Source organism: Scardinius erythrophthalmus (genome assembly GCF_964197995.2).
Source record: "Scardinius erythrophthalmus genome assembly, chromosome: 25".
Classification (NCBI taxonomy): Eukaryota; Metazoa; Chordata; class Actinopteri; order Cypriniformes; family Leuciscidae; genus Scardinius; species Scardinius erythrophthalmus.
Window position 1 is genome coordinate 13,718,223 of NC_138245.1, and position 13,775 is coordinate 13,731,997.

Here is a 13,775-nt window from a genome sequence, read left to right on the forward strand (position 1 = left end):
CCAGCAGTGTTGTAACATAATCCAAAACAGGATAAACAGGATCAAAATCTATTTTCTTTAAAATTTTATTCTATTTTATTCTTGTATTCTATCAATTAAGACAATGTACTTGATACCTTTGTTTTTTGTATGATAATATGAATTATCAATATGGTCAAGTGAACTTTGGGCTTCGGGTTTGTGCCTAAACGGTCAAATACACACAAAAATATGTCAAAATGCAAGGCTTGGCAAGTATCCACGTAAACCTAGTCAGTTATGTCACAAGTAAACGTGAACAATTGGGAGAAAATATAATGCGTATCATTTAGTGCTGCACAATTAATGATTGTGAAACCGATCGCGATTTGGCAAAGGCTGCGATTATTTTATGCGCAGTTTGTCAATGCAGTGCGTCTGATCGGTAGTAAATGCTGCTCCATCTGAAAGCCAGAGAGCGCTCTCACGCAGACACGCCAAATATGCCCCGTCGCAGACGTAGATAACGCACATCATTCCAGGAAATCCCTATCGGCATCATCACTGGAGCTGAATAAATAGAAGAATGAAACGCTTTGATTGATTTAACATGACTAATAAACACACGACTGCCTTATTCTGTGTAAAAAGCCATCTCACAGAAGGATACTCAACTGTCGTTATGAAGTGAGTTTGGAGTAAAAGCATGTTATTAAACGTTGTCTTTTGTTGGACAAGAGGTTCATAAATGCTTCTCATGTTTGGAAAGATGTTTGACGCATGTTGCTTTTTCAAATGCACATTATAAGTGAATCAAACTCTCAGTGCTTTCAGATGGAGTAGCGTTCCAGAGCCGTACATCAGTGACAAGCTGCGCATAAAAAATAATCGCAGCCTTTGCGATTTCAAAATCGCGATAAGCCAAATCGGTTTAAGTGCAATTACATGGAAATTGCGATTAATCGTGCAGCCCAATCAGTATATTGGATCTGTGCTTTCTGTCTTACATGACTGGACTAAAATGTTACTAACTTAAGAAAATGAGAAAATCACTCGCGAATCAAAGCTGGTTTAATTCTTATAGTGACGACTATGCTGTTTTATTTTACATTTGATTTTTACATTTCTGCAGTACGTTGTTAGCTGAATATTTATAGACTTGCATGAAAAAAATTAAAGCACTGTTTCATTTTTATAATTTTTCTATTGTATTTGTCCTATTGTTTGTACTTTACTTTACTTTTTGTTTTTTATTGCATTACTGACTGTTAACTTAATTTCAGTATTTTTTGTGGACATTTTGACTTACATTAGTTAGCCAAGTAGTCTGCTGTGAAATTGAAAATTTGAAATCGGTTAAATAAATTTTTGTGTAAGTTTTTGGTCATATGGCCCACTCATCGTGTTAAATAATTGTGATTACAAAGTTGACCAAAATAATTATGATTTTGCCATAATTGAGCAGCCCTTGGTTGACCTACAACTTTCATACAGTAACAGGATCCTTGCCCTCTCACTGACCACTAACCATGTCGCCACAGCTGTTAAACTGCAGGTCAATAGTTCTAACTTACTCGCCGTTTAGTCAAACATACACAGACTCTCTCTATCTCTCTGTCCTACTCCCATTTTCAGTCTCTATCCTCCAGTTTGCTGTCTCAGAGCCAGTTATTCATCCACAGAGTGAGTCAGGGTGGGAGGGACCAGGAGGCAGCCGTACCAGTCACACCGTCATTTCTCTAACACACACACTTATACTGTCTCTTTCCTTCCACTTTTCCTGCCCTCTATCTATCTCTCTCTCTCTCTCTCTCTCTCTGTCTCTCTCTGCCTCTCCCTCTCCACTACCGCTGTCCTGGTTTCTTCCTCTATCCGCAGTGAGAGGGCAGACGCCGAAGGAGAAGATAAGAGTTGGGCTGCCAGCACTGATCAGGAATCTCAGAGGAGGCAGGAGTTTGTAAGGTGAGCCGTTCGTTTTGTTTAGACTTTTTCCATAAGTCCTTTTCCTGCCCTTCCTATGCAGACTGCTTTTAATTATTATAAAGTGTGTTAAAGTGGAGATGTCGCCTCTCCAAACAGCTTTTATACTGTGATTCTTCTCTTCCGTTTATTATTAACTCTAAACATGTTCCTTTTTTTCGCCGCATGATTCACTCACAGGATGCCTGTTGCCGCAGCCTGTGTGTAACCCCACCCTTTCCATTCGCTCTCCCGGCAGCTAACTGTCGCTCGAGCTTCACTTTGAGTACTTAAAACTTTCCCTATTGCCCATAAATGGAAGTGTTACTTTGAAGCGCACTTGTTTTGGAGTCGTATTCTTTGCTCAAAGAGTGATTTGTGCTCTACTGTCTAGGAAAGGAAAGACGGATTATTCAGTTAATAGTGATTTTCTGCTTGTCTTTAGATGTCTTTTTCTGCCTGTGGCTTTTGACCTGATGAGGTCTGGTCACATGACAGACGGGCTGAGAGCAGGGTGGTTCCCCGTCTCTGCTAGCAACCGTGTCATTTTACGCCTGCCCGCTAATTCTCACAAAGCAGACTTAAAGGGCCGGATATGGCTTTATGTTTTCCTTATGTTGAGAGATGGAGAGAGCGGGGGAAGTTTGATAGAGTAGAGGAGGAAGAGGGACTACCCTGTGAAACTAAATGCTAACATACGATGGAATTAGTTATTTTTGCATTTAAAGGGCTTTGATGAGGGTGTTGTTGCCATAAACGGTCATTGTGTTAGTCTCTTTTTCCTGTCTAATCTTTAGAGACCAATGCTGCATTGTTATGTTCAGGTTTGACTTTCACTCAATGACTAGGTGATTATAATCTGATTTTCTTTTCTTTTATGTATTCAGGTTCAGTACAGAATGACAATCAGTTTGAGAGTTGGTCAATAAGCTGAATAACATTGGTCATTTCTGAAGTGAAACCCTTTAAGAATGTGTCTGGGTCATATTTCAATTTACAAAAGTCAAAATATAAATAATTAAATAATCGATATATTTTTACTTAAAGAAAATTGGGCATGTTAGGGCCGTTAAGATGTTTGGTCATTATTTTCATGACAATTAAGGGGTTAGTTCACCCAAAAATTACAATTCTGTCAATAATTACTCACCCTCATGTTGTTCCAACCCCGTAAGGTTTTCATTAATCTTCAGAACACAAATTAAGATATTTTTGATGAAATCTGAGAGCTGGATCACTCCTTCATAGGCTTCTATGTAATTTCATCTGCCAGCCCAGAAAAGTTAGTATTAAAGACATCGTTAAAATAGTCCAAGTGAATACAGTGGCTCAACCTTAAGTTTATCAAGCGACGAGAATACTTTTTGTGTGCAAAAAACAACAAAAAATAATGACTTTATTCAACTATTCATTTTCTTCTGTGTGGGCATCTGACGTGAGTTCCCGTAGTGTAACAGCGCAGGAAAAACTGGAAAAATAGTCATTTATTTAAAATAAACAAAATGCAAAATGCAAAGTAATTCAGTTGCATATTGAAACTAATCTAGGGCTGTCACTAATGATTATTTGAGTAATCAATTGAATTTTCTGACGATTAATTGAGTAATTGGGTCTTTTTTGTATGTGGGAATAAAAATAGACCTAAGTAAACAATAGCCTTTAAAATGATAATAAGAAAATAATAATGGGTTCAAATAAAGTAATCATTAGGTTTTATTGAAAAACACTGTTAAAATACATGTAATGCACAGTACATAATATAAACATAATCAACTTAAATACATTAAGTATTATAACAAATGCCTGCAAGGGGCACCAATTGTCTGGTGATTGTTGTTACACCTTACAGCATAATCAAATCCTTGTTTAATATTGGCCAAACAATATTTGCTACAAATGCTACAGCCACTGTAATTTGCGTTTCCAGATGAACATATAATCAACCCAAACTCACACCATATGTAGAGATGGAGTTTGTTAACCGAGCTGCTGAGACGTGCTCCACATATGTATGATAACAGCGCAACACTTAGCCATGAAACACAAAACGCATAAGACTTTATAATGCATTTCCAATGCATTTTAGAGGTTTACTAACATCATGACCACGGACTCATAGTGTTGTCATTCTGAAGTGTGCATCCCTTCCAGGAAGTGAACATTTTTATCAGGACAGTCAATCCAGAGGCAAATCCAAATGCAACCCACTGAGACATAAACACCAATTAGACCTGGTCAAGTCAAAGCTCTTTTGTGTGTTTAGATGTGGCTTCCATGAGTTTGCACTGTTGGAGAATTTAGTTCCTGAGGCATGTGTTCTCTCAGCCATGCCAAAACCTCACAATGCATCCACACAGCCATTAACAATCCTGAGACGTCTTACAGATGCCTCTCATATCTTGGACAATTCGATTTCCCCCACATTGGCAACCGTGATCAGACACTGCTTGCATTCAGCTTTTTCTTTTTCTTTTTTCGTAAACACAGGTTTCAAACGTACAAGACCACACTGGGCCTATTTACATTTAGTCGCTTCATGCATTTTTATTGAGTGTACATGAGGATCACTTTCTGTGTTCAAAAACTAGTTTGCAACGTATTCCGTTTCTCCTTGTGCATTTGATCCTTAAAGGATCTCCCTACAGAACAAGACTGTACAAGTTCCATGTGAACTGAATGTTCAACCTCTATCACACCTGGCTGTATAAAGGCTTTTTTTCCGAGAAACTCCCGCTAATTCTTGACTATTGTGAAAACATCAATGAGCTTTTTCCTATGAATTTATATTATGCGAAGTCTGAAAGGAAGGAATATTTCTGATAAGTCGGTCAAGTTCACATGCATTTGTTTGTACATTCAAGCTGTTTCCTTTGCTAAAGTCAGTGTTGCACTTATCTTATCTCAGGTCTCCTGACTTCCATTTGCTGGTCAATATGACACAGTAGTTTGAATTCTTAGATTTTACTCACAAAACAGGAATTTTATCACATTTTTACAATCACACAGTCTCCTTGAAGCGATAGCGACCAGAAAGTGGTTGAACCTGAAGGCCACAGTGCGTTTCCTATGAACATCTCTGTGTGCTGACGTAACGGTCCATGATTCTGATCAGTCCTTCAGTCTGTGAATGTGCTTGCTAGCCCATAGTTGCTCTCCCACTATCACTAGCATCTCAAATGACATCTGTGTGCCCCAATCCAGGGATCTACACAGAGAATATGTGAGCGAACCAGTCTGGGTTTGTCAGTTTTCTCTCTGAACTTGCCATTTAAGAGAAGTTTCCATCGTTGCTATAGAGCAGATGTTGGGTGGTGGGGAAGGCAGAGCTGTTTGTTCATGTGAGTGGAGCCCTTGGAAGGTAAAGACAGCATTTATTGACCCTTTATACATTGTTCCCTCTCGTTGCTATAATTGCTCTTTAGATGAAATCATTATTTTGACCAATGAGAGCCAGTCAGTCTGTGTGTGTATATATGTTATCAGAAGGACAGTTGGGCCATATATTTCCCTGCTGATATGGGCACATCATTGTATCGAGGCTGTAAATGAGTAATTTACTGCTAATCTTATCTAAATATACGGTTATAAAAATATATCCTCATATACATGACTACTGAATGGGTCAGTGGATTACATTTGGCTGTAGTTTTGAGTGACCCTTTTTTGTATAAATACATAATTCATATAAAAAAAGTATCTGTTTGCATGCACATATATCTAATAATTAATATACAATTCATTTTATAATAAATGTAAAATCTATTATCTTTGTGTGTATATATAAACACACCTAAACGTAACTTTTTGCCACACCTGCCAATGGCTGGTGATTTAAGAAAATTTATCGGCCATAAATATTTTTTACCATGTTAAACTGTTTTGGCAAAATTCACAATTCTCTAATCCAATTTTTTATTAAACATTATTAAAGACATATGAACAGTCAGTAATCGCACAAATACAACAGAAAAAAGAAACAAAGTGCTTTTCAGGTACATTTTCAGGTAGCTCTAACAGTAGTTTTCAGATACAGAAATTTAATAAAGTAATCAAATGTAAAAATTAAACACAGATGAATCCTTAATAAAAAAGTTGTTCAGACAAGAGCAGTGAGTGATTGATTTTCTCTTTGTCTTTTGTTGTTTGATTAGCATTAATGACATACTGTACACATGCGTTTTTTTCCTCAACTCTTAACATTCACTCAAGACAACCAACTATATTTAATAGGATACTTTGTGTGATTTTGCCCTTTCAAGTGCAAGAAGATGTGAAAGAGAGCCCAATTCAATATTCCCGACTGTGCCTGTGTGTGTATATGAAGAGTTCAGATGCAAAAGTGCCATCTGAAATTTTCTTCTAGAATGATCATTTTTATCAAGCTCATATTTAAATTCAATAATTTCACTTAAATGGCAATGAAGATTACCTATTAACTGTCATTTAAGTGAAATTACTGAACTTAAATATACGAGCTTGATAAAAATGATCATTCTAGAAGCAAATTTCAGATGGCACTTAGAGGCTTTTGCATCTGAACTCTTCATATATATAAATATTATATTACTATCATATAATGAGATGCACATTCAATGCAGCAGAGCCAAGGTGAATTTTTACACCTGCATTTGTTAAAGCTGCAGTCTGTAACTTTTGGCGCTTTAGCGGTTAATATGCATGCGTCTTGTGGGGGAACCTTGTAGCCGTAACTACTTCTCTGTTTGTCTATGACGAGTCACACAGGTACTGGGTAGCGGGAGGTTGCTGTAGTGTTTTCTGTACCGTCTTTGTACAGTCTTTCCTCCCAGCTTTCTTTAGGAACTTCTTTGTTTTATTGAAAAGAAAGACTTCAAACTAAAGTGTGCGACACGCCTGAATTCTTCCTGTGTTTACCCAGAGTTCAGTTGGAACGAAGATCTGTGATAAGATCAGACTCCGCTTTAGTCAGCTATATTGAATCCATTAATGGTTATTGTATCAAAGCTCAAGCATTGACACATTCATGGTGGAGGTGACCGAGCGTTTCATGAAGGTTAAAATGAGGAAAACATTACCTCACTTGTGCCGTTTCCACTCCCTCCTGTGGCCACACCTCCCAACATCAGGAAAAAGAAATGCATGGAGGGAAAGTGACAATGAAACAGAATTTGGAATAAATGGAGAAATCAAATCAGGAATAAAATGTTTTGCTTTCCAACCGTTTTAAGTGATTATTTCTGATACAATACATGTTTTTTTTTTCTGAACTGTAGTAGAGGTTTGAGTAAGTGTTTCTGTATTCACATTTGTAAGAGACAAATTCAGTGCAGCATCTGGCTAGACACGAGATGAACATCACATGTTTCCAGTGTGTGGTTCAAGGTCTTTCATTTTTACTGGCTCAGCTGTTGAAGTCACCTGATACAGTGAATTCATTCCATCCCTCACAAACACTAACTGCATTTTTTTTTGTTTGGCATTTAACTCAATAAGACTGACTGGTAGAAAACCCTGTGTGGAGATCAAGTACTGACTGAGGAATCGCACTATCTGCACTCATGCATGTTTTGTGCCACGTGACATTATACTCTGAACTGACAACATCTCTGTTCGCCCTCACAGGTGCTTTTGTGTAGTCAAACGTGAAGCTGACGTCAGTGAAAATGCTGGAGATGGTGAAAGACAGAGTACTGGAGGTCTATGACAGCCTCTTAGCAGGAACAGGTAAAAATGCACGTTCATGAAATGATTACAGATACATTAAGTAGTCCTGAATCTGCTTCTATTCAGATTAATGGTGAACCAATATGACTTTTTCAATGGACAATCTTGTATTAGCTAGTATACCAGGGATGCATACTTATATTAGGTTTGTAATTTTTAATTTTAATTTTTTTTGTTCTAAAATTATGCTTAATTTTTTTAATTCTTAAAGGGATAGTTCACCCAAAAATGAAAATTCTGTCATCATTTACTCTCCCTCAAGTTGTTCCAAACCTGTATGATTTCCTTTCTTCTGCTAAACACAAAAGAAGATATTTTAAAGAAGGTTGGTAATTAAACAGTTGCTGGTCCCCATTGATATCCATAGTAATTTTTTTTCCTACTATGGAAGTCAATGGGGTCCATCAGTCGTTTGGTTACCGACTTTCTTCAAAATATCTTCTTTTGTGTTTAGCAGAAGAAAGAAAGTCATACAGGTTTGGAACAACTTGAGGGAGAGTAAATGATGACAGAATTTTCATTTTTGGGTGAACTATCCCTTTAAAGTCCACCTGTAGTCCATCATTTTATCCCTTAAAACTCATCTTTGATCACCAAAATTACGTGTTAAAGTGTTTTCCTTGAAAATAAAATTCTTCATGCCTTAAAATAGATTGAATGTAACTCTACACCAGGGATGGGCAACTTCAGTCCTGGAGGGCCACTGTCCTACAGAATTTAGCTCCAACCCTGAAAAAATCACCTGCCTGTAATTTTCTAGCAATCCTGAGGACCTTGATTAACTTGTTCAGGTGTGTTTTATTAGGGTTGATGTTAAACTCTGTAGGACAGTGGCCCTCCAGGACCGAAGTTGCCCATCCCTGCTCTACACCCTTGTTCCATTTAGTATACGTGGCTCTATGAATATGCAAATTAGCCCCGCCCCACCCTGCCTCCACTTACTCACACCAGCTCAGAGATCCACTCGTTGACGATCACACGTTGTCGTGATCAGTTACAAGGTAGTTTGTGACGTCAGAAACACCAGCGATTTCAAACCGTGTTTTTGAGACTGTCTTTGGTTCACTGCAGTTTTAAGAAGAAAATACTCAGCAATGGGTGTTGACCGATGAATTTGCACATGGTTTGTCTTAAAGCATATTAAAAACACCACATAGATGTATAAACAACAATAAAAACTTGATTTTCACCACAGGAGGACTTTAAAAATCTTATAATTTAATAAAATAGAAATATATAATAATAATAATTATTAGTAGTAGTAGTACTTGTAGATTTAGTATATAGCCTTATTGAATGGGTTCCATAAAAACAGTGTGTATGTAGTCTCAGACAACTGAAAATAGATTTTGTTTAAAAAAAAAGTCTTTGTCGAGTTTTTCCTTATTTTCTGATAAGGAAAAAGCTGATATTTTTTTTATTTTCACCCCTGGTGAGTTTGCATCCTTGGTATATACACAATACAATTTGATAACAACAAATGCTAGCTGAAATGGCTATTAAAATTGCAACATGTTTAACGAGATTTCTAAACTGTTTCTCTGCCATGATATTAGTTGATGTGAAAGTGAAATTGACTGTAGTAAAAGCAACAAAGTTAACAAAGTGTTATGAGTTGTGGTCTGACATTTCAGAATGGAATGCAACTTGCCATCTGGGAAATGCTAAATACTAGAGGCATTAGCATTTGCTTGTTTTGAGAGTGTGTACACAAAATATCTGAAATTAACATTTATTTGACACAATATGCTCAATTTACTGTCAGAAGAATGTCAGAAATAGTTTATTATGCATTTACAAGGCTGTCAATAGATTTTTTTAGACCGATACAAGGAAGCTAAAATTGCTAAAGCTAAAACGCTCAAAATTCAGAATGTTGGCCTTGTCGATACATTTCCCCAACACTAATTCATAACGGTCAAATCTTTTTGGAGAAACCGTTTTCATCCAATTATAATATTTGAATAAAATGTAGTTGATTTTTGTGTGTGAAATCTCTGTTAAGCTGTTGCTGTATGTAAAAGAGCTGTGTTTTTCTCTCTCTCTCTCTCCTTCTAGACCCACGGTTGAAGGATTACCCCCTAATGGGGACTCCAGTCAGTATGTCTGTTATTCTACTTGCTTATCTTTTCTTCGTACTGTACGCCGGCCCTAAGTTTATGGCCAACCGTAAACCCTTCCAGTTGAAAGAAGCTATGATCATTTACAACTTGTCCTTGGTTGTCCTGTCTGCGTATATCGTATATGAGGTGAGAACCAGGAGATATTCATTCTGCTAGGTGGCGTGACTGCGCAGATGTGTTTGATCTTGAATACACGTTTGTTTTTCTGTATTGGCACATCGAGAGGCGTGTAACATTTGATCCATTATGGAGACGCTATTCTGTTTTTGCTTTGCTGCTCACAACCAGTTCCTGAAGATAAATTGATATACTCTTCAATCTTTACTTGATGTGTAGTTCATGATGTCGGGGTGGGCAACAGGATACACGTGGAGATGTGACCCATGTGATTATTCAGACAGCCCTCAGGCACTCAGAGTAAGATTTGCTTTCTGTACCCTGTAATATACTCAAATATTACTGCAGTTTGTGCATAAATAATAAAATTCTCCATATTAAAGATGTCTTTTTTTCCTAGATGACAAGAGTCGCCTGGTTATTCCTGTTTTCAAAGTTCATTGAGCTTATGGACACTGTAAGATTTAAATACACTACTCCAAAACTTCTGATTTTAAACTAGTTATGTCGGTTCATGTATTGATGAATGATGTATTATTCTCAGGTGTTTTTTGTGCTGCGCAAGAAACACGGTCAGATCACCTTCCTGCACATCTTCCACCATTCCTTCATGCCCTGGACGTGGTGGTGGGGCGTGAGCTATGCACCAGGTGAGCCATTCTCCTTCCCATCTGGGTCAGTCAGCAGATATTTACATGAATGGCGCATGCTGATTCAGTTGACGTGACCTGTTTGTGTGCCCTGACAAATATATTCTATTCCAGTCAGACATGCTTTTCAACAAGCCAGGAACTTTTGCATGTTCTAATGGTTTTTGTAAATAAAGCTCTTGGTGTTGGTGGTCATCAGAGTGTGTTGTTTTACTGCTTTAGCACTCACATTTAAGACTCATTGCAATGTTTCCTGCAGGTGGAATGGGCTCCTTCCATGCCATGATCAACTCTTGTGTCCATGTGATCATGTACTCCTACTACGGCCTTTCTGCTGCCGGGCCTCGCTTCCAGAAGTTCCTCTGGTGGAAGAAATACATGACTGCAATTCAGCTGGTATGTTTAATCTATTTGTAGAGCAGAATAAAACTCACCTGTGTGGATGTTGAAGGGATAGTTCACCCTGAAATTTGTCATTATTTATTCACCTTCTTGTTTTGTTACACAAAACACCAAAAGGATATACTTAAAGACTCCTCAAAATGTCCATGTCCATGACTGTCAAGCTTCAAAATGGACCAAAAAAGGCCCGTAAAAAGGGTCTACTCAACTTATTCCAAGGCTTCCGAAGTTGTGAGAAACAAACAGAAATTTAAGTAATTATTCACTGATAATCCCCTCAAATGAGTTGAGGTCAGAGATCAAAGAATCTGATTCGGGAAAGAATCGTTCTTTTCAGTGAATCGGTTGATCCAATTTACAAATTCAGTCAACAGCTCACTGGATGGAAAGAAAAGCAGTGGAGGAGTTATCTGTCATCATTTACTCACCTCAAGTTGTTTCAAACCTGTATGAATTTCTGTCTTCTGCTGAACACAAAGGAAGATATTTTGAAGAATATTGGTAACCTAACAGTTGATGGGCCCAACTGAGTAAAAAATACTGTGGATGTCAATAGGGTTCATCAACTGTTTGGTTACTGACATTCTTCAAAATATCTTCTTTTGTGTTTAGCAGAAGAAGGAAATGCATACAGGTCTGGAGAAATTCATACAATTTTCGTTTTTGGGTGAACTATCCCTTTAAGGGGGAGTAAATGATGACAGTTTTTTTTTTATTCGAGTAAAATAACCCTTTAAATTTTAGAATGACTGTTTCCGCCACAGAATAAAACATTTTAAAAGATAATTGTGACTTTTTCTTGCAATTGCGAGTTTATATTTCACAATTCTGAGAAAAGAAGTCAGAATTGCGAGATATGAAGTCAGAATTGCGAGATATAAACTCACAATTACGGGGGAAAAAGTCAGAATTGTGAGATATAAACTCAGAATTGTGAAATAGAATTGATGTAAACTCACAATTGCGGGGGAAAAAGTCAGAATTGTGAGATTAAAAAGTCGCAATTTCTTTTTACTCTGTGGTGGAACAAGCTTTCACAACTCTGAACTGGTGTTGTTTGAAAAGTGCTGCATTAATATTACACATTTATTTTTGTTTTTCACAAACCATCCCTTTAAAGATGTCTTCAAACTATACCAAAAACTCAGACTTCCTTATTCTTCTCAACAGATCCAGTTTGTGTTGGTGTCTCTTCATGTAACCCAGTGGTACTTCATGAAGAGCTGCGACTACCAGGTGCCTCTGTTCATTCACCTCATCTGGATGTATGGGACCTTCTTCTTCGTGCTATTCTCGAACTTCTGGTACCAGGCGTACGTGAAGGGCAGGAGGCTACCGAAGAACACCCAAAAGCTCACCCAGAACGGCAAGGCTAATGGATCTACCACAGTGGCCAACGGCTCGTCGGTAGTTTCGAACGGCCATGGCGTACATGCAAACGGCCAGAGCAACGGGAAGAAACACCACGAGAACGGAAGCACTCTCAACGGCAAGATGAAGAATGCCTGAGAGGCTGAGGTCAGGAGGAAAAGACCCAAAACGGATGACCAGGAGAACCTGCGGAATGGCACTATGGAGTCCAAAGAGTGTTTTGGGACCTTTCATTTTCAATTTTTTTTTTTTTTTTTTTTAAATGTGTACATTAAATAAGTACATGGGGATATGAATGCCTTTAACCCCATTTGTTTATTTTTTTTGTCATAAATTAATCTAAAGAATAATTATTGAGCATTAATTAAGAGAAGAGGAAGAGGAAAAGTCCTGACTTGATGCATCCTCCGCTGATGTTGCTCAACAGAACGAATTCACAGATGGCCGCAAACAAACACACACACACACACAAACACACACACACACACACACACACAGATGTGTGTGTCTTTCATACTCCCCCCAACAGCAGACTCTGTACAGTCAACATCAAACTTGAATTACATCTGTAAATAGTTGTACCGTATAAACTAACGGGATTGATACGTTACGTTGAATATTGTTACTATTGAAATAAATACAAAAATTCAATAATTTCCATTTTAAAATACAGTTATCTGTTTATTTCATGTAAGTTATGCTGTTCAATGGCACAGTTCCTCCTCGAATAAAATCAGTGCAGGTCAAAGGAATTTGACCTACAATTCCAGCTGACATTCCCACGTGGTATTTGGCATCTCCAATGCCAATGGTTGACATATTAAAATACTTTTTGTATAACATTTTGTCATCAGGTGTTCGCTCTCGCGTTTTAGGATTCATCGGCCGTTCGAGGGCAGTCGGTTGGCTTCCATCGGATGTGGTTTATAAAGAAATGCAGTGTGTGTGCACGCCGCACTTCTTCATAATCTGCATTTGTCATCTAGAGTATGTGCAGCATGTTGGATGTAAACAAAAAGTCCATTCAGTTCCTGAAAAGCAACAGAGGAAAACTAGATGAGCAAGCGTCCTACACCGTGTGTGTGCGAGGGAGAAGAGAAGGTCGTGTAGGAACAAATGACTTCAAGCTCACAGTGCACTAGTTTGTGCGTATAGTTCGCGCTCCTGTTTATTCAAGCTTCGCCTTTGTTTGGCTAAATTCCTCCCGTCTTTTTTCTTTTTTTCCCCAGCAGGTGTGCGTTAATGTAGGGCAGAGTTCAGGGCGCTCCTCTTGGCAAGCTGGGAGAACAGGGCGTTTACATGGGATTTGTACAGTGACTCAGAAGGATGTCATCCTCATGCCTATCTCGGGAAGTACAGCCCAGATCGTCATAGCTACAATGAGTTCTACATGTGGAAGACTGAAGATTCAGGAAAAGAAGAAACCAAGTCTCTCTCCAATATCAGGTCATGCTAATAAAAGTCATTTGCTCAAGAATCATGTTTTATGTCG

General features: G+C 38.0%; 1 protein-coding gene across 2 annotated transcripts in view; it reads left to right on the top strand.

The window, feature by feature from the left end:
• elovl1b (ELOVL fatty acid elongase 1b) overlaps positions 1 to 13,762 on the top strand; it is a 30,144-nt gene extending 16,382 nt beyond the window's left edge. The window contains exons 3-10 of one of the 2 annotated variants that reach the window (XM_081357771.1): positions 1,837 to 1,920; positions 7,519 to 7,620; positions 9,679 to 9,869; positions 10,080 to 10,160; positions 10,261 to 10,317; positions 10,405 to 10,510; positions 10,770 to 10,906; positions 12,083 to 13,762. In XM_081357771.1, coding sequence (XP_081213897.1) covers positions 7,560 to 7,620; positions 9,679 to 9,869; positions 10,080 to 10,160; positions 10,261 to 10,317; positions 10,405 to 10,510; positions 10,770 to 10,906; positions 12,083 to 12,421 — 972 coding nt within the window. In that variant the 5' untranslated portion in view covers positions 1,837 to 1,920; positions 7,519 to 7,559 and the 3' untranslated portion in view covers positions 12,422 to 13,762. The remainder of the gene's footprint in view (positions 1 to 1,836; positions 1,921 to 7,518; positions 7,621 to 9,678; positions 9,870 to 10,079; positions 10,161 to 10,260; positions 10,318 to 10,404; positions 10,511 to 10,769; positions 10,907 to 12,082) is intronic. The other variant, XM_081357772.1, reaches the window with a different exon arrangement.
• Positions 13,763 to 13,775: the final 13 nt, after the last annotated feature.